The sequence below is a fragment of the Lissotriton vulgaris genome, chromosome 5 (genome assembly GCF_964263255.1).
Source record: "Lissotriton vulgaris chromosome 5, aLisVul1.2, whole genome shotgun sequence".
NCBI lineage: Eukaryota > Metazoa > Chordata > Amphibia > Caudata > Salamandridae > Lissotriton > Lissotriton vulgaris.
In genome coordinates this window covers 1830005668-1830032913 of record NC_141693.1, presented here as the reverse complement: position 1 = coordinate 1830032913, position 27246 = coordinate 1830005668, and the positions used below count along the sequence as shown (strand labels likewise).

General features: G+C 49.0%; 1 protein-coding gene across 4 annotated transcripts in view; it reads left to right on the top strand.

The window, feature by feature from the left end:
- The window catches only part of SNX11 (sorting nexin 11), a 115791-nt gene that overhangs the window by 6349 nt on the left and 82196 nt on the right, over positions 1–27246 (top strand). For all 4 annotated transcript variants that reach the window (XM_086924269.1, XM_086924270.1, XM_086924267.1 and 1 more), the window contains exons 2-3: positions 4503–4555; positions 26808–26894. In XM_086924269.1, the coding sequence (XP_086780395.1) occupies positions 4532–4555; positions 26808–26894 (111 nt within the window). In that variant the 5' untranslated portion in view covers positions 4503–4531. The remainder of the gene's footprint in view (positions 1–4502; positions 4556–26807; positions 26895–27246) is intronic.

Genomic DNA, 27246 nt, shown 5'->3' with positions numbered 1-27246 from the left:
TCCTGTCTAAATTCAGTTAATTTCTACTCTTTTTTTTTTAGGATCAGTCCCCCCCTGTGACCTTTTAACTGTACTTTTGTCACCCAAATCCTGATTTTTGCCATACAACGGTAGAGCGCCTGTGGCACCTTCAGCAAGTGATTAAGCCTTTCCGAGCTGCTGGCTTTGAAGCCAATTTGCTTGCGCCAACTAGATTAAAAACAAAAGTCAGAGGGTCTATTAAGTTCTTTACCTCTGAAATCCAAGCTAGAGAGAACCTGTGTCGCTCATCGGCAGGTAAAAATAAGGTTTAGTTCATTGAGGTCTCCCTGCAAAGTGTTCAGTTTTGTTAGTTATGTTTTTTTTTTGGTGGTGTTCATACTGGATTAATTGGGTATTTGTGGAGAAAAGGGGCTTCAGTAAGGTTTAAGATTGTCTGGTGGATGAGAAAAAGTATTTGTGGCCTTTTTACTCTCTCTCCCTTTTTTCCTTAGCTTGGAGGGGGGGGGGGCTCTCGGTGTCCAATACCAGTCTCCATTACACCAGACCCTTGCGGGTCTGGCCGTCTCCAGTGGGTGGGTGGAGGGGGTGCTGGCCTGGCTGAGGGTTTTTTGGGGGTATTTGGTTTGGGGGTAGGGTGGGGGAAATAATGATGGTTGATACGGTGTTAAAAAAGCAGTACGTTTTTCAAAGTTTGATTTTTTTATTTTGTGACTCGAAGGGATAGATGGTGGTGCAATTGTAAACTCTGCCAGATTAATGCTATATCTAGTTTTGACAGACAGGACTCTTTGAGATTAGTTCAAGTTAAACCTGTGGGGTGGGGTCCATGTTCGGGACCTGTTAAACTTTGGTGGGTAATGTTTGTTGTTAGGACAACATCTGGAGGGGATGGCTAAGCTTCACATTGCTATCAACATTTGTGGGCTAAATGATAAGCTTAAAAGGAGACGGGGGCCAAGAGGACCTTACATTTTTAAGAGATGTGTACTGCCTGCAAGAGGCCCATATCGCCCGCCGTGATAGTGCATTTTTTGAATGCCTTAGGGCTGAATGTAGTATGTTACACAACTCAGGACACCAGGACTAAAGGGGTCGCCATCCTAGTCCAAGGAAATACTGCCACTCCTGGTCAAAAGGCAGCAGACTCGTTTGGGAGATGGGTAATAACGGAGTGTAAAGTTGGCAGCAGCTCTTTTTCACTATACTCAATATATGGCGCCAGTCATAGATGACCCTGGTCTGCTCAATTTCTTAGCAACTGAATTACCATCTGGGCCTGCACCATATATAGTTTGTGGGAACTTTAATTTAAATGGTTCAAGGGGGGAACCTGGGGGCAGTGAAGCTTGCTCTGCTGGGCGCAAATCGCAATTATTTAGATCTTTCAGGAACCTTTTGAATGACATTGGCCTAATTGATGTCTGGCCTAGCCTGAAAGCGCCTGCGCCTGGATACACTTATGCCTCTCCTCTGTTATTTCCACTATACACTGATCCCCTTCTCAAGAGGTTGGTTTTGCCCGTCAGCCTGCTGAGTTTGGCCTATGCAGATGGCGTGGCCATCGTTACTAGTGATCCAGATAGGGCTGTGCGCTCTGTGGAAAAGTGAACAGAAGAATCCGGCACTCATTCACGGTTTTTGGTAAATAGAGCCAAAACTCAGGTGGTGATAAATAGACTTACGCCTGCCTCCGATAGAAGAGGAAGCTACATACTTGGGAGTGAGTATTACAGCGAAAGTGGGGCGCATAGTCAAAATAAATCTAATCTCTATTATTGAAAATACTAAGAAGAAATTAAGTCGTTGGGATAAATTGAAACTCTCAATAATGGGGAAAGGCAAACTCGTCAAAATTATATTTCTTCCAAAATTATTGTATGTTTTCTGCACTATCCCATTGGAGATTGATAATGTAAGGATTAAAGTAATTGAAAGAATGGAGGCTAGATTAATCTGGGCTCCTGGGAAGACTAGGAGGGCTAATTCAGTCTTGTGCTTACCCAGAGAGAGGGGGGCCTGGAGGCTCAGCTGGGGCCCCTGATGCAATGTTATGGACCTTTATTTAATAATAAAGCAACTGAATTGGGGAATGCGGGATATGTGCCTTCGATTTATAAGTTATTGATCTGGACAACAGCCAAGGGTTGCCTGCTAAAGTTTTTTGAGCCAAGTTATTTTAAAAGAACACAGTTTAAATGATTACAGCATTAAATTGCATCCCAACCCTAGTGGACTCGGTGAAATCTCTCGGAATCACATTGGATGAGAACCTTGATATGAAAACGCACATGAACTCCATGGCAAAAAACGCTCGTTTCCACTTGAACTATCTGAGAAAGATGAAATCTTTTTTAACGGAGACAGACCTGAAACTAGCGGTGCATTCGCTCGTTATCTCCAGGATCGAATACGGCTGTACTATTCTGGCTGGTCTACCAAAAATTTCAACTGCACTCCTAAAAGCCTGCCTCAATGCAGCGGCAAGGCTTATTACAGGGTCGAGGAAATTTGACCACACCAAACCTCACTTGAAGGCCTTAAATTGGTTACCATATGAAGCCAGAGTATAGATGAAAATGGCTTGTATAACCCATAAAGGGATTCATCACAACACACCTAAATATCTCGCCCACAAAATAGAAATCACAGGAAGAAACAGACTTGTCAGGAGTGCCAATTATCTGCTCCTGAAACCGTCTTATCTTTAAGAAGAAGAAAACATATGAAAGGACTTTCTCAGGCGTAGCTCCCAGGATTTGGAACTCCCTTCCTGCAAACATCAGAAAAATTAGAAACACAACAACATTCAAGAAAGAAATAAAGAACTTTCTTATGAGGAAGTTCCTCCCATAAATAAGACAATCAAAACCGAAGACTTGTCATGGATTTTATGACCATAGGATCTGATTTAACCTCTAAGAAACTCTACCTCAGAACTTTATTAACTCAGGTGTTAACTCAATATCTTACATGTTGCTTCTCTAGATATTAACTTATAATTTCTATAGCTAAATCGCCATTACTAAGTCAGCACGTATTACTGCTCTTTGTACACAGCATTTGTAATCTATACCACATGATGTTAAGCGCTCTGATACCCATGGGTCACGTATGCGCTATATAAAACTGTTAATAAATAAATAAATATAAATAAATAAGTCTCTGATCACTGTATTTCAGAACTGGGCGTTGGCAGGTATAATTAATTAGTATACTCCCCTGCTTAGGAATAATCAACTTCCTTCAATATTCTAGGACAGCTCTTTAGCTAGATGGGAACAAGAGGGCTTTAGTAGGATCGGGGAGTGACTTGCGGGGAACCATATGTGTCATTTGAAGAGGTTAGCGGCAGATTTAATATTGGGCCTCTGAACTTTAAAAAATATTTACAGTTGAGGGATTTTTTATTGGGAGAGGCTGTGGGTGTGTCAGGTTTTGCGCGGGTCCCCTTAAAGGAAATGTTAACAAAAGGCACTAGCTTCTCAATTTTGCAATTAAATGGCTGCCTATTGGAAGGAGTCTCAGACTATTTGAATAAGCACAATGAAAAATGGCGGGACCTGTCGAATTATGGCTTCTTGAAATCACTTGAGCTGTGAGGGTCAAGTTTCTGTTTTTCAAACCTGCAAACACAACATTATAAAACAATCTTTGATTTGTACACAGCACCAGCTAAAATTGCTAAATGGGGTGGGGTGGCTGGGACTCGCTGCCCTTGACGCTGTGCATCCAACGCAGAACTGGTCCATATGTTCTCCTCTTGCCCCATCCTAAAAACAGTAGGCCTAGAAATCGTAGGTTTTTTAGGTGAAGTCCACAAAGTGAATATATTCCCATCACTTCAGCTTATGTTGTTGGGTGTGAATGAATTAAATATAGGTGTTTGGGTTGATCTAATCTTTCAAGGTATGACGTTTTTAAGCTGTGTGTGGCCTCGCATTGATCCTTCACCCTTGACCTTTCAGCAATGGAAGGGGCGCTTCCTATATGTTTACAATTTAGAAAAAGCAATTAATGAACGAAAGGGCAAGAGGGCTAAAATTGAAGGGAGAAGGATTTGGGGGCTGTTTTCGATCTGGGTATCTTTGTTTAAATAAATAATAGTTACTGGGTTTTATGTCCAAGCGGTATTGTTTTAATGCCCGTAATGTATTATTAACCCATGCTGATCTCCTGTTGATGAATTCTATTTATAATCAAACTAATGAAGTTGTCTCTATCTAATGTATTTATGTAACCTTGCTGAGACAGATTATCTAATACAAAAAAGGAAGTTGTAAAGGTGCACTTAATTATTCACACTAGGCTTTGGTGTATTGGCATATATTGTTTTTGGTTCGTTTATTAGATAACGTGAAAAGTGTATTTGTGTGTTATTTGTCACACGAGTTTAGATGTGTCGTCTTTTGGGGCGTGGTGACCAGATAAAGGTCATGCAAAAGTATAGAATATTAAGAGTGTACTTTCCTTGTCTTAGCAATGCATACTTTTCTCACAAGACCCTCTTTTCTTCTGTTCAGATGCTTCACTCCATTGAAGCCTTCACAGCATGCTACAGAGCCTAGAGCCTGAGGTTAGTGTCGATCTTTTACATAATTATCAGGGGTTTGCTATGGTGGTGGTCTTTGAGATGATCTAGAAGCACAAAATCCCTCTTCGCAATAAGTATTCACCACACCAGTGATGGCATTATAGGTAAATTGTATTTATTCATTCAGACACATCTGTGATTGAACATCTCAATGAGACATCTGTCTGTCTCTGGTTGATAGACATGTATAAACTGACAGTCTTTTTCATTTGGGTAATTCTCAGCTAACAGTGGGACTATTAAAAGTAAGCATGACGTAGACATTATTCATTAAAATGAATAGCCACAACATTCACCTGTCGTTTCTGTAGTGTATGAAATATTTCCACAAAGACTAGAGCTGAAGGATGCTGGGGTAGACACATTTTCTCGCTATCTATAATTTGAAATACGGGCCCTGTAGGAAAACAGGGTTTGATGGAAACATATTTGAATTTTAAATGTGTTTTATTTGGTCATAATACTATACTCATTGACATACACAAGAAGATTTCTAACCAGTTTATACATTGGTAAAATTCCACAGAAAATACTGTTGGCCAAACAAAATCTTAAGAAAATCGATAACTTTAAAATTTCTAAAAACGTTATTGCATCTTACAACAGTTCTATCTAATCTCTTTCTAGGAGACGTATGGCACATCATGGTCATAACTCCTTACTCCTAAAGTATTTTTTAAACCAGTATTTTAACTTTGCATAAGTAAGCTTACCTAGTATTTCCCTTTTAGACAGACCTAAAACTTGTAAAGCATAGTTCAAACGTCTAGGCTAGACTAGTGATTTAAAATCCCTAGTCAACTCCTCCTACAAGGACTTTTTCAGTATTAATATGGCAACTTTGCTGAAATAGTAAAAAGCATTGGCAGAGCGAATAGGTCTGGAATTGACTGCCAGCTTTTTAGCTTTGTGCTGGTTGTTTGGCTTTCTCATGGTTTTTTATAAAACTATTGTTGGGGGGAGCTACTGGGCTCTCACTAATATGTATATATAAAAACATTCACTAAATGCAAAAGTATTTTTTAGTCTCAAAAAGCCCTGATTGCCATAGTAGTCCGTGCACTGAACTACTAAGGGCCGATTCCGATGCGGTCGGATACGGCTCCGACTGTCTGCCGGAGCTATTCCTACCGCATTGGAATCGGCTGTTTGGATTCCTTTCTGACCGACCCATTTTGATGGGGTCGGTTGGAAAGGAATCCGAACCAGATTTCCGAATGGCTTGCGACTGGCTCGGAGAGCCCCGTTGACATTTGGAAATCCTCCATCAATCCCTTGGGCCGCTCTTTCCGGCAGAGGGATTACGATGGAGGATTCCCACAGCCTTTCTGAGCCGGTGTTTCCGACAGAGAAAGGCTGTGGGAATCCCCATTTGGGAACCTCCATCAGGGCCCCTATGGGTGCAAGGCCGCCAGATGGCGGCTTAGGGGTCACCTATGGTGCCCCCTATTGATCCCTGCACCCGGTGGTAGGCACCATGAGGTGCCTACCACCGGGTGCAGGGATTAACTACACCTCAGCTCTTTACCATGAGACCATGCATTCTGTTCGAAATACTTTCTCACATGGTAAAGAATAGGAGTGCGGCCAAACAGTGCTAGGTTGCATCCATCTTTATCTGATAGTAACATCTAGCCACAGATTCCTTACCTTTAAACTTCCAGGCGTCCGGTGGATCCGGAAGATTTTTCTCAGCAGTACCCCTGAGTGCCGGTAGATGGCACCGGTCAACTACGCAGGACGTCGCCATGACGTCCGCGTCGTCAATATAACCGCCACTCTGACGCGCTGACAAAATTTCTTTTCTTTCTGCGCCATCAGCGATGATCGTTGAAGAGAGCTATGCCCTGTCGTTTTTTGAAGCCTGTCATCACGCCATGTTGGTCACAGATCCCCATATGGCCTATCTTTGGTGCTTGGAGTGCAACCACAACTCCAAGTCGTACTCCGCCTTCCGGGCCATGGCGCCGTCGGCTTTGAGGTAGCGGTCCCTAAATCTACTCACTGCCCGGCATCCTGCACCGCGGAGTTGCTTCGTCTGTCTCGATCCCGGTCTAGGCCTCGGTCGAGAGGAAGGTCCAAGCATCGTTCTGGTGAATCGAAATCCTCTTCGTCGAAGTCAGTTAAGAGGTACTACAAAAAGTACAAGAAGTCCAAGCGTGGTTTGACTTTGCCCTGCCCATGTTGTGCCGAGGCAGAGGAACCTCGGCGTTCGATGTCCTGCTCCGCGGAGCGGGAGCTTGGGTCGGCTCTGGGTCTCCCTTACTTTGCGGGGCTAGAAGCGACCCCAGCCCAAATGAAAGAGTTTTATGACGACATATCAGTCAAATTTGGACTGCTTGACTCAGCCGGCGCACCTTCGGGCCCAGCTGGCCCGGCAGACGGAGGAGCCCTGCGCTTCCCATGCCGGCAGCTCCGGCCCAGCACCACAGTCTCCGGGTGGACCCGTTTACTGCAGTCTGGGGTCTCGTGGGCGCAACCCCTACTGCCTTTCAATGAGGCCTTGACAGACGTCCTTCTGGGGACATGGTCCATAGCCAGCACAGGGGCTCCTGTGAATACAACGATTGCCCGCCGCCATCACCCTGCACCGGGCGACCCACTTTTCCTCACCCTCCACCCCACCCCGCAAAGCTTGGTGACACATTCCCTTCTGCACCCCCGCACAGGGAATCCAAGAGGCTGGAAAACTTCAGTAAGAAAACATTTTCTTCTGCCAGCCTAGCATTGCAGTTGGTGAACACTGCATGCCTCTTGGGCCATTATTCACATTCCATATGGGATACGGTAGCGCAGGTGCTGCCCAGAGTCTCGGAGGAGCACCGGGATCTACTCTCCCAAGCTATATCAGACGGGAGGGACGCAGCTAAGTTTGCCATCAGATGTGGCTTGGAAACAAGGGACTCGCTGGGTAGAGCGATTTCCACGACAGTGGCAATTCGTCACCATGCCTTGCTGAGAACGCCTGGTTTTTCAGGGGATGCCCTGGCTAACCTCATGGACATGCCCTTAGATGGCTCCCGTCTCCTTGGAGACAAGGTAGATGCTTTAAAGACTCATGGGCTACGGCCAAGGCTTTGGGTCTCACTACTGCCCCCAAGGCTTCATCCAATATTCACTCCTTTCGTGGCTTCGCAAGGGGCTATCAGCCGCACAAACCATTTCCCGGCCAGAGGGCCCAGCAAGTCCTGCAACCTCTGTGGGGCCGTGGACGTGATTCATCTCAGCCTCCTGGATCGGGAAACCTTGTGGTCGAGCCAAGCCGCCATCCCCCTCCGCCACCACAAAATCTTCCTAGTCCAATCCCCAAGATCACTCTTGGCCGGTCGGTGGCAGAATACACCATCATCTCCACCACTGGCAAAACATACCTCGTACAGGTGGGTTTTGCAAATAGTCCAAAGGGGCTACTGCCCCTCCATCTATGCCTCCAGTGTACGATCAGCTGACGGAGGAACACCTCCTCTTCCTGCACGAGGAAGTCTCAACTCTCTTGGACAAGGAAGCTATAGAGAGGGTTCCCGGTCCCGTAGTAGGCAGTGTTTGCTATTCCCGCTACTTCCTGGTCCTAAAGAAGGACAGAGGCCTTCGTCCTATCCTAGACCTCTGAGCCCTCAATTGATTCCTCAAGAAGGAAACATTCAAGATGCTCACCCTTGCTCAGGTCCTGTCTGCCTTAGACCCAGGTGACTGGATGGTAGCACTGGACTTGCAGGATGCCTATTTTCATATCCCAACTTGCCGGCCCAACGTCATTACCTGCGGTTAACAGTGGGTCAAGAGCACCTTCAATTTGTGGTGCTCCCCTTTGGCCTCACCAGCGCCCCTCAGGTGTTCACAAAGGTGATGGCGGTGGTCGCAGCTCACCTGCGGAGATCCGGGGTTCCAGTCTTCCCCTATCTCGACGACTGTTTGTTGAAGGCGGGATTGCCCCAAGCAGTTGAATCCCACCTCCAGGCTTCGGCAAACCACCTGCATCCGTTGGGGTTCACTATCAACCTGCCAAAGTCACACCTGACTCCCCCCAGACACTCCTTTTCATTGGGCAGTCCTGGACAAGGTGCAGTTTCGGGCCTATCCTCCCGAACAGCGAGTTCAGGATATTCAGGCTATGATACAATGTTTCAGCCTGGATTCTGGTGAGAATGACTCTGGGGCAGTTGAGCCTCGTGGCCTCCTGCATCCTGCTAGTGACCCATTAATTGTGGCACATGTGGGCTCTGCAGGGGGACCTGAAGCGCAGCATTAAGGAAATCTCAGCGACCTGGTTTAGATTTCAGAGGACACTGCGAATGACCTACAGTGGTGACTAATGAACCACGATTGGTACAAGGGCAGACCTCTCTCCCTTCCCCATCCAGATTTCATTGTAGTGACGTATGCGTCCCTTCTGGGATGGGGTGGCCATCTGGGGGAGGCGGAGATCAGATCAACCTGTTGGAGATTTGGGCGATCCGGCTGGCACTGAAAGCCTTTTTGCCATCAATAAAGGGAAGGCTCATACTGGTGTTCACAGACAACACTACCGCCATACGATACTGAAACAAACAGGGCGGGTGGGGTTGTGGACCCTTTGTCAAGAGGCCCTGCATCTCTGTACTTGGCTGGAACATACCTGGTGGTTCAACACCTGGCCAGTTCTCTGAATGACAGGGCGGACAAGCTCAGCCGAAGGTGGCTTGTGGATCACAAATGGTGTCTCCATCCGGAGATGGCACAGGCTCTCTTTCAGCAGTGGGTAGAGCCTTGGTTAGATCTGTTCACCTCCGAAGAGAACGCGCAATGTCAGCAGTTTTGCGTGTTAGAGTTTCCAAGGCAGTACTCACTAGGCTACGCTTTTCATCTTGAGTGGAGCTCTGGCCTCCTGTATGCCTTTCCGCCCATACCACTCCTGTCCAGAGTGCTCAAGAAGATCCGTATCGACCGGGAACAAGATATTCCTGTCCAGGGGCGTGGCTTGGACGCTGGAGGAGATGGCTGCGTGAGCTCGGAGCGCCGCGCCCGATCTCCCGAATTACTCCTGAAAAACTAGCATTGGGGTGCCCGTGGCTGCCCTCCCCGGCGCGCAGCGGGTGAAATAAGCACGGGGGTTCCCCCTGAGCCCACACACGGAGCCGGCCGAGCGGGAAACACCCGGAAGCGCCGATCGGCAACCACCGAAAGCGAGATCCCAAGATGGCGGACACGGCCGAGACCGCGAAGAAATGTAACCAGCACTGATCCGGAGGTTGCTGCTTGGAGGCGCCAGCCGCACACCGGGAGAAGACCCGTCGAAGGGAAAACGGACTCACAGCGACGTCCGGCTCCATACTCTTGATCGCGCTGGGACTCAGCCCACCAGAAAAGCCACTTACACAATGGCGGCGCAATAATCGGACGGAGCCCGATGTGCACCGACACTGGTCGGGATTGTGACCGTGAGGGAAATCGAAGTACGAAGCAGTGCAGTCAAGGTACCAAAGCGCCAGCTTTGCCAAGAGGTGACGAAGGGAAGCAAAGGTAGCGCCTAGGGCCTCGACGGAAATAACGGAGCCGCCCTGCTTGGTCGGCGGAGAAAGGGGGGGTCCCCTGGCTTTCCAGTCGAGTCGGCGACCGCTACGCAAACGGCGGAGAGTGGCGGAGGAGAGGCTCTTTCGCCAGCGGCTCCTGCGGACAGTGATACTAGGCAACAAGGACGCCTGAACAGGGAGTGGAGGGCCGCGACGAGATGGCTCGGAGGCGCGGGATCACCCGAGGCAGGCCCCGGTGCGCCTGAAGCACAAAGCCTGCGCTGGTGAACCACGAGGATAGTCTCCAATGGCAGCTGAGAGGCCTCGAACACGATAGGTCCACTCGGCGCAGAGAACAGGAAGAGTGCCGACGACGAGGAGTGGAGAGGCCAGCGCAGCGGCAGTAAACCGGAATAGCGGCCTATAAGTGGACGGCACCAGCGAAGTTGGCCAGGGCCTGGGATCCCCGTGAGCCGCTCTAGAAACTCCAGCAAGGTATTGTAGTGGGAGCCAGGAGACCGAGGGAGCAACCCCGCTGCTCACCTTTCCACTAGTAAAGATATCCCGATCCCGGGGAAGGACCTACGCACCTGAGGCCCAACTGAGACTAGAGCTGGCTGGCGAACGATACCTCTGAAAACAATAGTGCCAGCAGAACCATAAACACACGCAAGGTGAGCCGATACACGACCTAGTGGCAGTCATGGGGAAGCCTAAAGGGAAAACGGAGGGGGCAACATCTCCGGAGACTTCAGAGGGGAGCTCGACGGGACCTGCAGATCTGCAGCAGTTACAAGACCGGATACTGGAGGCCATTGCGGCGACCAGAGACGCCTTACAACAGGACATTGCGCAGGTGGCCACAGGCCTAGGCCTTCTCCACGCTGAACATGACAAACTCAAAGACAGAGTGAAAGACGTGGAGACCACCCTGCAAGAACTGGTTCCAGCCCACAAATCAACGGAGGGGAGATTGGCGGACGCCCTAGACCGCATACAAGCGCTGGAAAGGAGAGGTGAGGACGCAGAAAATAGAAGTAGGCGCAATAACGTCCGAATAGTAGGTGTTCCGGAAAAATCAGAGGGGGGAGACATGATTGAATACCTGGACACTTGGCTTAAATCAGAGGTGGCGCCTGAAGGCCTCTCCCCTTTCTTCACATTGGAACGAGCTCACCGTGTCCCGTCCAGACCACCTAAGCCGGGACATCCGCGGAGACCGATAATCGGCAAATTTTTACACTATAAGGACAGGGACGTGCTGCTCCAGCGGGCTAGAGACGCGGGGCCGTTTCAAATAGCGAACAGCAAGGTAACATTGTTCCCCGATTACATGTTTGAGACGCAGAGAATGCGAGCCTCCTTCCTGTCCATCAAGCGTGAATTGAGGACAGAGGGCATCCACTACTCCCTGCTCTTCCCGGCGAAACTTCGAGTGGTAGTGGATGACAAGACACTCTTTTTCTCCACATCGGCTGACGCGTGGTCGTGGTGGGACACTTATAAAGCGGGCACTGACTGAGCTAGAATCCGAGAAGAAAGAGAAAGAGCGACGACACAGGTGCGGAAGTCGCAGAGGATACGCATTAGACGGCATGGTTCTCGTAAACCCACTGCGTCCCAAACGGACGAGGAGAGAAAAGCAGCGCTGAAAGCGGTGGAATCACTGTCAAGAGGCGAAACCTCCCCCGCTAAACAGGACACGGAATCGGAAGGCCACGCTTCGGGCATGGAAACAGACCAATCGGACATACTCAGCGCCAAAGGCCCGCTGGTGACGACACAGGCCTCAGAATAGATCCTGAACCAATGATATGGAAGTGACGGGCGATGGACACTAACTGAGTAAGGGGGATCCTGAGAGAACAGAGTTGGTGCGGGGGGGCGGTCATGGGACTATTGCACAGACCCAGAAGTTGGGGGATCGGAGGGTGCGGGGGGGGTGTGCGTGGCCGCACTCTGGTCTGAGACACACTTCACTAGCCCTTAAGGCATCCACGGTCGCGACTGTGGGGTAGTTGGGGAGCGCAGGGGTACACCTGAGTTTGGATGGGTACTGATAGTTTGATATTGGGGCCTGTTCTGGGGAGAGAGGAATTGGGAACTGTTGGGGACTTTGTTAGATGGCAACAGGTTAATTTTGAGCACATGAGAAGTGTGAGTTGTAGACTTTTTGGGGACTGTTGGGGGAAATCCACCACTGATGTAGGAACGGAACGATGGGAAATGTTAATGTACACCCTTTGGGACAATGGCTAATGCGGGTGTGCTGCGGTGCATAACCTGAAATGTCCGGGGGCTACACTCAATGACGAGGAGACACAAAATACATGCTTATTTGATTCGTAGGGGGATACATATCGCTTTTCTCCAGGAAACGCACCTCACAAAACAGGAGGGTATAGCACTGCAGAGAAGATGGAGGGGGCAGGTATTTAATACTGGTTATTCAGCATATGCCAGGGGAGTCATGATTTGGATAAGAGCGGGTGTCCCTTTTCAGGCTACAAAACACGTGATCGACACTGAGGGCAGATATGTAGCAGTATAGGGTAAGCTCAGGGGCAAGGACATAATGCTGTGCAGCGTCTACGCACCGAACATTGAGCAGCTACACTTCCTGACGCGCCTCTCTGGTACGCTAGCGCATTATTTGACGGGCCCTATTATACTTGGAGGGGATTTTAACTCGATAACAGATGTTACCTTAGATAGGTCACACCCACCCCTTCAAGATTCCCTGTGCATCGCCTCACAAAAGGTAGATTAGACTGGCAAAGACAATGGGGACTGTTAGATGCCTGGCGCACGCAACAACCAACGGAAAGGGATTACTCATATTACTCGGGATTACACGACCTACACGTTCGGATTGATGCAGTCTTATGCTCTCCGCTCGTGATGCCGTTTGTAGCGAGGACTGAGTACCTCACCAGAACAATATCGGATCACAACCCTTTGTTGTTCTCCTTAAATTGGATGACAGAGACTCCATGTGTCCCCACATGGCAGTTGCGACCAGGACATTGGACGACCCGTTGTTTCACGAGACGGTGAGGGACGGAATAATGCATTATTTTATAGAAAACGAGGGGTCAACAGCCTCTAGGGTGATGGAATGGAACGCCTTTAAGGTGACAATGAGAGGCCAATGCATAGGGAAATACATGGGCATGCACATGGTGTTGCAGGATGATCTGACCAAAGCTGCTGATAACCTAAGAAAGGCCGAAATAGCAAGACCGGGTCACCCTGAGATGCAGGAGGAGGTTAACCTGGCTAGAGAGGCGGTGGCGGTAGAGGTGGAGCGCCTCCGCAGTTTCGACCATAAGGCATATCTGCAGAGAGCGCACATGGAACGAGATAAATCAGGGACGCTGCTGGCGTGCTGGCCAATCCCACTAAAAGAAGCTCACCGATACCAACTATAGAAGGGGAGGGAGAACAACTGAGATACACCCAGACTGAGATACTAGAAGTTTTTCAGAACTTTTATGGGGCTCTTTATAAGAGTACACTAGTAGAGAGTGGCACTGACATTGATAGGTTTCTAGAGGACATACAATTGCCTAGACTAGAACAAGAACAGGCGAAAGATTTGAGCAAGGACATCGATGTTAGCGAAATCAGGGCAGCGGTAAAACACATGGCACGCAACAAAACACCAGGACCTGATGGATTACCCATTGAATTCTACAGCAAATACTTGGACATCCTTGCACCCCGCCTCCAAGCGGTGTATAATGAGGCCAAAACCGCTGGCTGTCTCCCGCAGTCTATGCGGGAGGCGCTAGTGATCTCGCTATTGAAACCGGGGAGGGAGGGCAATGATCCGGCTTCCTATAGACCGCTATCCATGCTGACTACAGACTATAAAATCCTGAGTACCATACTAGCAACTAGACTGTTACAGCATATGCCTAACTTAATTCACTCGGATCAATCCGGATTTATACCAGCACGCAACACAACCATAAACATTAGGAGACTTACACGGCTGATGGACGACACATATATAAATGTCCGAACACCTCTGGTATTATCCGTAGATATAGAGAAAGCATTTGATAGCCTGGAATTGGAATACCTATACAAAACTATGGAGAAATTCGGCCTAGGAGAGGGATACATTAGATGGACTAAAGTGTTGTACACTGCAGCAGTGGCTAGAGTACGAGTGGGCCCCCTTATATCCCAACAATACTCGGTGGAGCGGGGTACCAGACAGGGGTGCTCCTTGTCCCCCCTGTTGTTTGCACTGGCGATTGAACTCCTAGCAGCAGGGGCCTACAACACAACCAAATTACAGACCACAACTTAAGTGGGTACCCACCTGTTTGAAATATCTGGGTGTCTATATCTACCATACGGCAGCAGACATGTTGGAGGGTAATGTGGGCAGATGTATAAGGACATTGAGGGGAAACATGGAGTTCTGGGCCACACTACCGTTATCGCCTACCGGCCGCATTTCACTATTAAAAATGATCACCCTGCCGCGACTACTCTATTATTTTCGCACCCTGCCTGTGTGGGTGCCCAGCTCTGTATTCCGTAGATTACGGTCGCAGCTCACTTCATTTATATGGAACTCAGGAAAGTGCAGAGTGGCACTGACGACGCTCATCCGCCCGAAAGATGAGGGCGGATTAGCAGTCCCAGACTTCAAGCTCTACTACCTCGCAGCTCAACTGCAGCTCTTCACACAAGAAGTGGCGAGAGTGTTCCGTGGCCCGGAACAAGAAAGGGATAGGGGAACACCACGTCATGTACTAGCATATATAACTCTGCAACAGAAGATTGCCCTGAAAGACCTAACTCTTGAGGAGCGGACGTTCCGTCTTTGCTGGAACCACTCGCAGCGCCGAGCGGGAACGCAACACCCATATGCCCCAGAAATCCCGATCAGGATGGTGACCGCGCTCCCCCATGGGGGAGATTGGTCACCGTTACAGCAGTGGGAGGATGCGGGGTTACAAGTAATTGGCGACCTATATGAGGAGGGAGCATTGATACCCTATCAAGATCTGCAGGAGCGATACGACCTTCCGCGAGGAGGTTATCTATTACATGCAGCAGTGACGTGGGCCATACAGGCACACTGGAAGGGTGGCTTGGCAGAACCGATTACCACCATGGCTTGCCAATATACAATGATGGCGGTCGGGACCTATAAGGCAGTAACGTGTTTATACTCCAGAATGTTACGGGAGAATTTACTGCCACTCGCGGCGCTAAAAGCCAAGTGGGAAGTGGACCTCGGCAGGGACATCCCGGAAACCACCTGGGCCCAAATAGTGCGACGAGCTCGCAAGAGTACGAGAAACGCGAGATTCCAACAGATTCACTTTTACATACTACATAGAGCCTACATGACACCGGGCAAAATTAAGAAATACTTTGGGGTGGCTGAAGCGGGTTGCCCACGTTGCACCCTAGAGGGAGCAGTACTAGACCACATGTTATGGTCCTGCCCGGACCTACAGGACTATTGGCAGGCGGTTGGAGAGACGCTTAACGAGGTCACGGACAGAACGGTGAACTTTGATATGGCGACCTGCAGACTGCACTGGTTCCCACATACACCTAAGAACAAAACCACTAGTAAATTTATAGATATGGGATTAATTCTTGCTAAGAGAGAAATCACGAGGGTATGGAAGGCGAAGGTGGGTCCGACACACAGAAGATGGGTTAACGAGTTACTGAGATGGGCAGCTTGTGAACGTACGATCCGATACCAGGCAGCCTGTAGAAAACCTGATATAAGAGCAATGGACACAGCGGCAGCGTGGGAAATGATGGTGCAGGCACTGAGGGATAGCACATCACAGGAGGACGAAGGGGCCCTGAATACCAACGATGACAGTCCTCGGGGCACTCCAGGTACACCACACAACTAAATGAGCATTAACTCCTGGAAACACCCATACAAGCAGTCAAACAGGAGAATTCCTATTGGATGGTGAGATGGAGGGGGGATGGGAGAAAAGGGGGGGATGTTTAGTTAAAGGTACTCCGCTGGGAACCAGGGGGGGGGGGGGGACAGTTACAAAAGAAGGAGTACACCTTTCCCTGACGAAAAGGACGTAAGTGCTGTGATACTAGTCATTTGGGATGCACCTCTGTTGAACGCCGGCCGACCTCCGGGATGTGGGCTAAATGGCTGTGTACGGAACAAAGTAGCAGAGAGAACGAACGAGGATTGTAAAAGCAATGATCAAGTTAAAATATCAGATGTACTGTAAACCTGCAATAAAAATTATTTAAAAAAAATATATATATTCCTGTCCATGGAGTGGGCACGGAGAGTTTGGTATCCCAAGCTTCTAGGCATGAGCATCGATCCTTCAGTTAAGCTGCCTCTTCGGGAGGATCTTCTGTCACAGCAGCAGGGGAGAGCAACAACAGCTGACCAGCTAGGCTTCTCTTCACAAAATCGGTATTGTAAATATTGTACAGACTGGTCTATTGACCTCTTATCTCAAGTCCTACTCTTTACCCAGCAGGGCTCTGCTCTGAGCACTTTAAAGAGCTACTTTTCAGCTCTTTCTTCATTTCTTCAGCTGCCTGATCAGCCCTATTCAAATCTCCTTTAGTGCAGAGGTTTTTGAAGGGGTTAACCCATTTGTTTCCTCCTTCTCCCTTCATCATGCCACAGTGGGACCTTAATTTGGTGCTTACTTTCCTGATGTGAACACCATTTGAGCCGCTGCATAACTCTCCTCTGAGGTTTCTCACCATCAAGACAGCTGTTTTGTTGGCTATAACCTCTGTCAGGAGAGTGAGTGAACTGCAGGCACTGTCCTCTCAGCCTCCTTACCTGAGGATCTTCCTGGACAAGGTAGTACTCCGGACTAGGGCATCCTTTCTGCCTAAGGTGGTAACACCCTTCTATCTAGGATAGTTGGTTTCTCTTCCCACCTTCTATACACCCCGCATCCTTCCAAGGAAGAGGAACGTCTCCATCATCTGGACCCAAAAAGTGCGTTATCATTCTACCTTGATCAAACCAAAGAGTTCCGGGTGGATGACCAACTCTTTATTGGATTTGTGGGTGCAAAGAAAGGTTGTGTTGCCCAGAAGAGGACTATATCCCGATGGGTCAGCCTCTGAATTAAAATGTGTTACGGCTGCGCAAAGAAGGATCCCCCTGTATGGCTTAAGGCCCATTACTCCAGGGTAAAGACGACCACCTCCAGTGTGGTGTTCCAGTCTCTGACAAGCTGCCACATGGGCATATCTGCACACGTTCGCCAGACACTACTGCCTGGATTCCCAGGTCCGCAGAGAAGGACTGTTAAGCCGCTCTGTTTTACAGGATTTTCTGGTCTAAGCCATTCTGCACTCCCTCCTCTGGGGATGGTATTGCTTGGGTATCTGTTCAAAGGTAAGGAAGCTGCGGCTAGATGTCTCTATCAGATGAACAAGTTACTTACCTTTGGTAACGCCTTATCTGGTAGAAACATGATCTTGCTGCAGATTCCTTACTGATCCAACCATACTCCCCATACTGCAGAATTGGTTTTAAGTGTCAGGGACGTTCCTATTCAGGGCTGAGTTGTTCATTTTTGAACACACCATGGACAGTCACTTCATGGCTTTGCGCTTCTGTCGTGGAAAGTCTTGAAAAGTACTGACGCTAGCATGCTGGAGTCGCGGTTATATTGACTACGTGGACGTCACGACGCCGACGACATCACGGTACGGTAAGGAATCTGCGGATAGATCATGTCTCTACCAGATACGGCGTTACTGAAGTAACTTGTCCATTTAGGCTGCAATTAATAAAGTACAAACATCTTGATACTTGGTTGTTTAGTTCTGTATATGTTCTGTAGGAACCTGGGTTACTTGAAGGAGCAAATTCTCCCCCACACACCATGCAAATCTAGCTCCTAGCTGGGCAAACATTGTTTCTCTAAAGCAGCCTTCTCTACCACCATAATAGTGCATGAGTGAGATAGAAGTCTACTTTAGACCATAGGCGGCGTGAGGTCGGGTAGGTGTACGGGCTCCCTTTCCTACGAGGAACTGTGTCAAGGGACCCACAGCCTATTCATGGGGATTTCTTACAGCGTAATTTACAAAACTACTCCCTTAATTTCTAAGTGGCACTAGATTAATCACTACATGCCATGTATCAGATCTATCTATTTATTACTACACGCTTTTCTGGTCCTTAAGAAGCGGATGGGATCTCCTCCTGAGACCATTATATTGTGCGAAATATGTCGCCCTAAGAAACACACCCACTAGGGGTGTGTCACAAACCTAGCTACAGAGGGCCATTACATCCCTCACAACAGCACCACCTTTTTGGTTTTTTACTGACAGAGGGACTTTTTTTTCTTTTAATAAATTCTCCAAGGACCCATCCATTCATTTTTAAATTCCAAGTTAGGACACCACTGCCACTCACCCCCACGCACCTTTACGGCTTTATCTAAAAGGTCTCTGAAAAAGTGACCCTTGTGGGGGCCCGTAGGTCATTGCAGCGCCGGCCCGACAAGGAGCCATAGCCCAATGATGAAGCATGACATCCTTCGGGGTGTGTGAGGGCATCAAGAACAGGACACACTGTCCCCAACAACCATAGTAGTCGAACAACAACAGCTTTCTGTCTTTGCTTCTCTCTGATAGGAACCGTGACTCTCGTTGGTTGTAAGTACTTTTTGGTATCACGAGTCACTGGAGCTTCATGTAGCTCCCTGTGTCCCCCTTCTTTTTTGATTTTGTACTTTAGACCATACTCATGAGATAACAGGAGTACCAACACAACATGTAAAAAAAACCTTCTTGAAACAAAAACAAAAATGCAGTCACTTAAAACAAAGAATTTCAAAGTAACAGTTCCACCCTGCACGTGTCTCAGTTCTGCATGTACAGGCACTGAAAGTACAGAACACTAGTCACAAGTAGCCGTGAGAAGCTTCCACCCTCTCCAGGAGCACAGCATGACTCCCAGCTCCAGGTTACCCTTTTCTCTTCAGTCAGGCCAAAGGGGATGTATAATAGTCCACCTTGTGCAGTCGAGCACAGTTTACAATTTCCACTTAAGTTATCTGGTGGTGTTTCTGGCTAATGTCTCCAGGGCAGAGAGATCTAAATCCCCCTAAACGTGCTTTATAGCATTGATTGTAACCCTGCTTTCCCAGTACAAGTGAGCAAATGGTGCCCCCTCCTAGATGCAAGTTCAGTACCACAGAGTCATAGGTCCAGTGAGTGCTCCTTCCTTTTGCAAGCGTCAGTGAGGGATGTTTGTATCTGCCCGTTCCCCCCTTCCATATTGCACTTCTATCAAAGAATCTTTGCATAGTCCAGTCCAAACAAAGTCACTGCTAACTGGTCAGTTTCACAAGAAGAAATGGACCAGTGCCAACGACTTATTGGTGCATTTCACAAGAAGCGTAATTTCCGATGACATTTCTGCATCCCTGGGGGCTGTTAGGAAATCAGATAACTTTAATCCACTTCTTTGAAAAATAAAATTAAAAAATCCTGGCGATGTGAGCAGTATGTGGCAATGTCTCTCGCACAGTTTATTCAGTCCACTCCCAAGGGCTGCTCTGTTCTTCTTCCTATACCTTGCATTGTAGTTAAGATCCCAGGTGAAATCTCTCTTTAGAAACACACCAGTCCGGGCTGGATGGCGACCAGTCTCCAGATATGAAGATTCCAACAGACCTCTGACTGGTCTGTTCAATATTTTTGGGCCACGTTCTACCAGGCTGATGATCCCCTCTTCATGTGACGATTCCAAGCATGTCTTGTTAAGTCTTCATAGCAGGTGAAGATTACTGGCATTTCTCCTTGATGTGAGGTAGGTGGACATGTGACGGCTCTCATCTCAATGCTCAAACCCTCCCTCCCCTGTCTACATCAGACACCTCAAGTCTATAACCCAGGCAGATGAGTGATCGGTTCGGGGGCCTTCAAAATAGCACACCCATAATTGAAGAACAGAGGGTGCTCTTAGTAAGGCCCACTTGTATTCCCTACGCCTTTAGCAAGGCAGCACCTAAACTTGTAGGGTGACATTTGGTCATATGCTCCTCTCTTGAGAACAGACCTCAATTTTATAAAACAGACTCGAGTTGTGTTTCTATTCAAGTCACCACCCCCTCACCATGTTGCCCTTTGAAGTCTACACATTCTTTTACTAAGTCCTCTTTGCCCATGTACATACATCTTCAGTTCTGTGCTACAACCGTCCTGATTTGTGCAAAAGTTCGACCCACCCCCTCAATGCTCAGCTGAGATATATTTGTACAAAAAGGCAAGTTGTGTATGCTGAAAAAGTAAATATGGCACATTTACATACAACTACAGTCACACGTTGGGAGTCTTAGGTGCACATGCATCAAATAAGCCAATAGCAATTCTTTAATTGTGATTTTTAAGGATTCGCGATTAAAGATTCGCTATTGCCTATGCATGTAGGAATTGCAAATAAAATTGTGATTCCTACAAATTCCTTAATTGCGACTCGCAAATTGCAAGTCGCAATGAAGGAATTGCTTCCCATTTATTCCTATGGGCCTCTGCATGCGCAATTTGTGGGTACCCAATAGGAACTCGCAAATTGTGCGTGCAATATCAAGGGTGCCATAAGGACACCTTTAGTGCATTTTTCAGTTTCAGTTTTTGCAAATTACCATCAAGTTTCATTTGACGGTAATTTGCGTCCCCTAATAGCGAAATTGCTATTTTCAATGGCATCATGCATTACATTTGAGGAATTACAATTTGTGATTCCTTAAATGCAGTTGCAATTTAAGTAATCGCAAATTTTGCAATTCCTTAAATAGCGATTTTTGAATTTGAGATGATGGATCCCAAATGCAAAAATACCGGTCGCAAAGGGGCAGATTCTGAGAATTTGCCCCTTTGCGACCGGTTTTTCTTTTGATGCATGTGGCCCTTAATCTCTATTCACATTTAATGGGGAATTCATGCAATTAGAACTCGTTTAATGAAGTCTCAATGGGAAGAATCAAAGTGCCAGCAATTCAATCAAAAGAAACCGACAAAGAACCCTGCCATGAAGGGTGTGATTTTCCCCATCTTCTCTTGTATCAAGCTAGATTATAGTATGCCTACAATTCTTTTTTTAAACCCTGATCAACATTATAAATAATCTTCAGTCAGAATTACAGCTCTTATAAGCGCAGGGCTCATCATCACATAGTTTTTCCAAACATTTTTAGAGGTGATCGGTATTAGGAAAAGTGGTGATATTTTTTTTTGATAATCAACTTTATTGAGTTTGCAAAAACAAAGAAAATTCATAGGTTACAGTTCAATAGGCATCAAAGGGAACGGGTCAGGGAAGATGGATGTTACTGGTAGGGTCGGTCCATCAAAGTCCAACACAGCAGTTTGTATGGTGGGTACATCATGACATAGAACAAAAGGAAGACAGATTAACATGGTGGCATCCTATTAAACCATTTACCCCACACTTTGTTAAAGTCCGGGCATCCTCGGGCCTCGAATAGGGCCTCCTCCTGGATCCCACACCAATCCACTCTTGGCCACCGCCGTCCCCAAGAGGCGCTTGTCCATCCTAGAACCATCTAGGCCGTCAAAGACCCCCAACAACATACGCAGTGGGTCGCGTGGAACCTCCCACCCCAAGGCCTGCGTGAGCTCCAGCTCTACCCCCCTCCAGAACGGCCCCAGCACCGACAATGCCATACCATGCGATAGAAATCGGCAGAGGCCGAGGCACATCTCGGGCACTCCGAAGAGGCTCTTAACCGGGCCCGGAATAGCTGTGCCGGGGTGAGGTATGCCGCATGGAGGTAATATAATTGAACCAGGCGCAGCTTGGAACACGTGGTCAGGGTTTTGGGCGCCATAAGGGCATCCCTCCAGTGTGCCTCTTCTAGGGGGCCTAGCCAATCCTCCCAGCGGGCCCTGAGCCGATCTAAGGAAGCAGGACCATTATTCACGAAGGACCGATAAATGCGGGACACTCCCCCTCTGCCCAGATTCCCCATCATCACCTGGGCCTCCAATGGACTGAACTCTGAAAGGGAAACAGGAGGCGAGACGAGTGTAGAGGGCATGTCTTAGTTGTAAGGACTGATAGAGTTGGGAGTGAGGAAGAGCATAACGTTGCTGTAGGTCAGACATCACCGAGCACCGAAACTCCAATGAGGTCCCACCTCCGGAACCCCTGCAGGGACGAGACCTCCCACATCCAAGACCCCTGCCAGAGTGGCGTCTGTTGAGTGAGTTTTCGGTCCCACCCCACATGCCTCAGGGCAGTACGCCAGGCCAGAAACACCGTCCTAGTGACCGGGGCCATCGCCTGTGGCACTGGCCTGCCATACAGAAGAGCCTGGACCTGTGGAAAGTCCAATGCATTGAGTTCCACCCGATAGGCAGGGTCGGACCGGCCGCCCGCGTACCAATCATGGATGACGATAAGTTTCGTGACTAGATAGTAGAGGTGAAGATTGGTCACCCCCATACCTCTGTAAAAGGGGGGGGGTGTGGCATTGTGCCAGGGATACGCGCGATCTCCCGCCTCCCAAGAGAAACCGGGCGAGGACCCCGTCGAGTTCGCGGAACCAACTGCTCGGAAGGTGGATCGTGATATTCTGCAGTATATAGGAATAGCTCACACCTACCAAAGGGGTTCAGGGGAAGAGACTGCCACTTCTTAAGGTCTGCCTTCATCCTGACAACCAGGGGTGTGACATTCAGGGCCCATTCAAGCTCCGGTAGAAGAGCAATCCATATGCCAAGGTACTTGACCGAGTGCCTCCTGAGGGGAATAGTCGACTGCCATGCAGTGGGACCAGAGTGGACTTGGCTGCATTGAGACGAAGTCCGGAGACCTCCTCAAAAGCCGAGAGGACCTTCAAGCACCTGGGGCCAGAACTTGCAGGATCCGCCAGCACGTCGTCCGCATATAGGGCTATCTTGTCCACCTGGCTCGAGTCCCAGGCCCAGCCCTGAATAAGGGGGTCCTGGCGGATAAGCGCCGCCAGGGGCTCCATCGCTAAAGCGAACAAAAGTGGCGAGAGGGGGCACCCCTGACGCGTGCCCCTACGAATCGGAAAGGCCTCGGAGAGCTCTCCGTTAATGAGTACCCGGGCTCGGGGTTGGTATAGAGGGCCTTGACGAGTGGCGGAACGAGGGGCCGAAACCCATCTTGTCCAGCACGTCCTGCTGGTAATCCCAATTCACCGTGTCAAAGGCCTTTTGGAAGTCTAAGAAAAGGAGGGCTAGGTATGGGGTTAGCCGATCACGGTGGGTCAGGGCCAGGTGGAGGCGACGAATGCAGTGGCGGGTGACTCTAGCCGGCATAAACCCGCATTGGTCGGGGTGAACCAGCTCCTGCAGGAGGGGCCGGAGTCTCTGGGCCAAGACAGTGGCGAAGAGCTTAATCTCTGTGTTGATCAGCAAGATCGGGCGGTAGTCTGCACAGCTCAAAGACGGCTGCTGCGTCTTCAGAATAGCCACTATCGTGGCCAAGTCCGACTCAGGGGGAAAGGTGCCAGTCTCCGCCACACGGCGGAAAAGATCCAGCAGGCGAGGGGCCAAGATATCTCGAAAGGCCGCATAGTACTCTTGCGGGTATCCGTCAGGACCAGGCGTCTTACCGGGGTGCAGGAGGGAGATGGCATCCTGAACCTCCTCCAGGGTGAAGGGGCAGTCCAGAGCGTCTGCAGTGTCCTGGGGGATTGAAGGCAGTCGGGTACCAGTTCCGTCTATCAGAGCGGCCAGATGCGTACCCGAGGGTCGAGCAGCATAGATGCGCGCATAGAAGTCAGCAAGTCTGTGCTATGGCCACGGAAGCCACTTGAAGGGTTCCATCATTTGAGTGGACCTCCGGAATAATACGGTTGATTTTAGGATAGGACACCAGATTGTGAAGGAGTTTACCGTTCTAATCCCCCCACCCATAAACCTGAGCCACTGACGAGCGCCAGAGCATTTTGGCCGACTCCAGCAAGATTCGGCGGATCTCCTCATGAACCGCCGCTAGTTGCCGGGAAGAATCCTCCCGCCCGCCAGAAGAGTGTGCAGCTTTCAACCGCGTCGCACGGGATTCCAGCAGTGCGAGCAGGGCCATCTGCTCCGATCGTTTCGCGTGTACCATACCCCTGGCCACTCCTCGAACTACAGCCTTACCTGCTTCCCACAGCGTCCCTGGCGAGGGGACCGAGCCCTCATTGGTGGAGAAATAGTGACTGAGTTCCTGGCCGAGGGATTCTACCAGCTCTGAGTCTTGTAGGAACCAGGCGTTCAGCCGCCAGACCACATGTGGACCTGTCGAAGAGGACCCGAGCCAGAGGGAGACAGGAGAGTGGTCAGACAGCCCTCTGGGCAGGATCACAGCGCCAGAGACCAGCTGGCAGTTGGTGGCCGGCAACAGGAAAAGGTCAATGCGGAAGTGGGTATGGTGGGATGGCGACGTATGGATGTACTGATTCACCCGGGAGTTCCAGACCCACCACATGTCACAGAGGCCCAGGGCCGAGGTCCAGCTCGACAGGGATTTAGCAGAGGCGACACAGGCCTCGGATGGGTTCCCCGTCGTATCTCGCAGGGGCTGCAGGACGGCATTAAAGTCCCCCCAACCACCGTAAGACCCTGCAGGAGGGAGGAAAGCACCTGTGTAAGATGTCGGAGTGTTGGCAATAAGAGGGCAGGGAGAATGTAAAGGCTCAGGGGGTTTAGGGGGCGTCCATCCAAAGTACCCGATACCACCACATAGCGGCCCTGTACGTCTGTCTCTGCAGCAGCCAGGTTAAAGGGAAGGCCCTTCCTGAGTAAGATAGCCACCTCCCGGGAGCACCGTCTGAAGCCGGAGTGCCAGACCCTGTCAAAGCCATAACGAGCTAGGAAGTTACATTGTGTACCTAAGAGGTGTGTCTCTTGGAAAAAGAGGATGTCCGATGTGTAGCGGTGGGCAGCACGGAGGATGGCCGTGCGTTTGATGCGATCCAGGAGGCCATTGACATTCCAGGAAAGGATATGGATGGGCCTAGTGAGAGTGTATGTCATCGGAAGGGATGGAAGGTGGAGGGACGGAGAGCCCCAGGGGACCACACCTAGCTGAAGGGGGGCAGCCATCCAAATGTAGATATAGAGAGGGGGTCTTGGAGCTGGAGATTTGATCGGAAATGGCGGAGACCCAAGGAGAGGAAGAGGGAACGACCGCCTGCAGCCGTTCCCAATGGCGGCCCGTAGGTGGCCAAAAAAACCAAACTGGTGGAGGCAATGAGCTGCGCGTCACTTGTGGATCCGCCCGTAAGACAAGATTAGTCGGGAGAACTGCAACCAGCCGCTCGCCGGCGGCGCCAACAGCGGCCCCGTGGGCGGCTAAAAACAACAACAACAAACAGCGGCCCGTAGGCGGCTAAAAATAAACTGTTGGGAGACAACATTCTCCCTTCCCACCCTCGCCCTCGGAAATGGAAGCATTTGTCGCCCCAAAGCCCCAACCTCTAACTACCCCACAAGAGGTAATTCGCTAATCTAAAACGGTTAGCAGAGAACAACAACAACAACAAGCAAGAGCGTGGATAAAGAGGACCCCCCTCCATGTTAAAAGTGGTGATATTTAAGACCAATTTTATTATCAATTGACAGTGATCACTCGGACTGTTTTCTTTCACTATTAGTGTTCATGACCCACATCAGAAATAAAAACATGCATTTGTAGTGGCTACACACAGATAACATCTGATATGTGACAGCCTTGTATGGTACTGGTATGGACAACTCTTGAAGCATTTTTCCTATGCACTCCGTATATATTGTTATCTGCAAACCCTTGGGTATCAATTTCACAAAGTTTTTGTTGTACGATGTTGTGTACATCGAATAACTGGTTCAACATGCTATGATGTTTCAGGCTCATGTCATGTAGAATGTTTGTATGGTTATGCCTAAAACAAAAAAAGTTAAACAGATTTCAAACAAAAAAACTCTTTTCTGTGTAAATACTGCCTGGGGGACGACTCCTTCCATCTAGGACAGGCAGATTTATCAAAAACTCTCACTTCAGTAAAAAGCATCCCCGCCTTGCCACGTCTGTAGTTACCCAAATTAATAGATTATAAAGCCCCGGGGGATGGGGAGCAACTAAATCAGATTTCGGAGGTGGGTACATTGGATACAGGCTGTGGCCAGGGCATCATTTACTGCGCCCCTAAAGAAACAAGACCAATATCATGCCGAAAAACAGTGCTGTGTTTTTAGTGAAAGAAAGGAAAGTGGCAGTGGGCCATCAGTTATGTTTTTGCCCCCCACTTTAAGTGTCAAAGTGGGGGAATGGCGAGATTCAAAGCCCCTCGAAGTCTCTATCACTGTGGGTAGTTTTACACTTTTATGAAGACCAGACTGCACATAGAATGCTTGTGTTCATCTATTCAATTGCATTTTTAAGAGGGAGAACTTAACCGACGTATCTACAATTATGAATTGTTAAATATTTTCAAAGCTGCTGATTATACTCGGTAGGGCAAAAGGACCCGTTTTCTGTCTGTCATAGTCTGATATGCTTGGTAATACACGTGTTTACAATACAAGTCTCAGACTGGCTTTTGGTATGCTCTGGTAATGCTCCTTGGGTTATTGTTCCAGCGTAAGTGGCTGTGTTTGAGCCAGTATATTTTCATATTTTTACAGTCTGACTCAACTCTTGCAGACACCTTTTGTAAGTTTATTCGCTGTCCAAGGAATAGCCCTCTAATGTCTACCTTCCATCCCTATATTAGGAGTTTATCACTGTGCGTGTTCAGGACCCGCGGGTACAGAATGAAGGATCATGGAACTCTTACGTGGATTATAAAATATTCCTCCATGTAAGTAACAAATGCGATGCCGGTCTATATCCCTCTGAGACCACTGCCCCAAGGAGTCTGGGGGCAGAGGTGTGCACTAGGATGGTGAAGTGTAAGAAAATGGAGGATTGGAGGGGGGAGGGGAAGGGAGGGTCAGAACAAGACTGTGTCAGAAGCCGAGGGTGTAACGTCAAGACACAGCAGTGGTCACATCCAGAGGTACAGGGCAAGGCAGGGGTGCGGCTGTACAGGATAATGCGCTGATCGCAGCTTGGGGTGCATATGACAAGACTGCCAGCAGCTGAGAGGTACACAATGAAGCAACTGGGTGCTCATCGAGGTAGCACCATCATCTGAGAGCCTCATCTTGAGG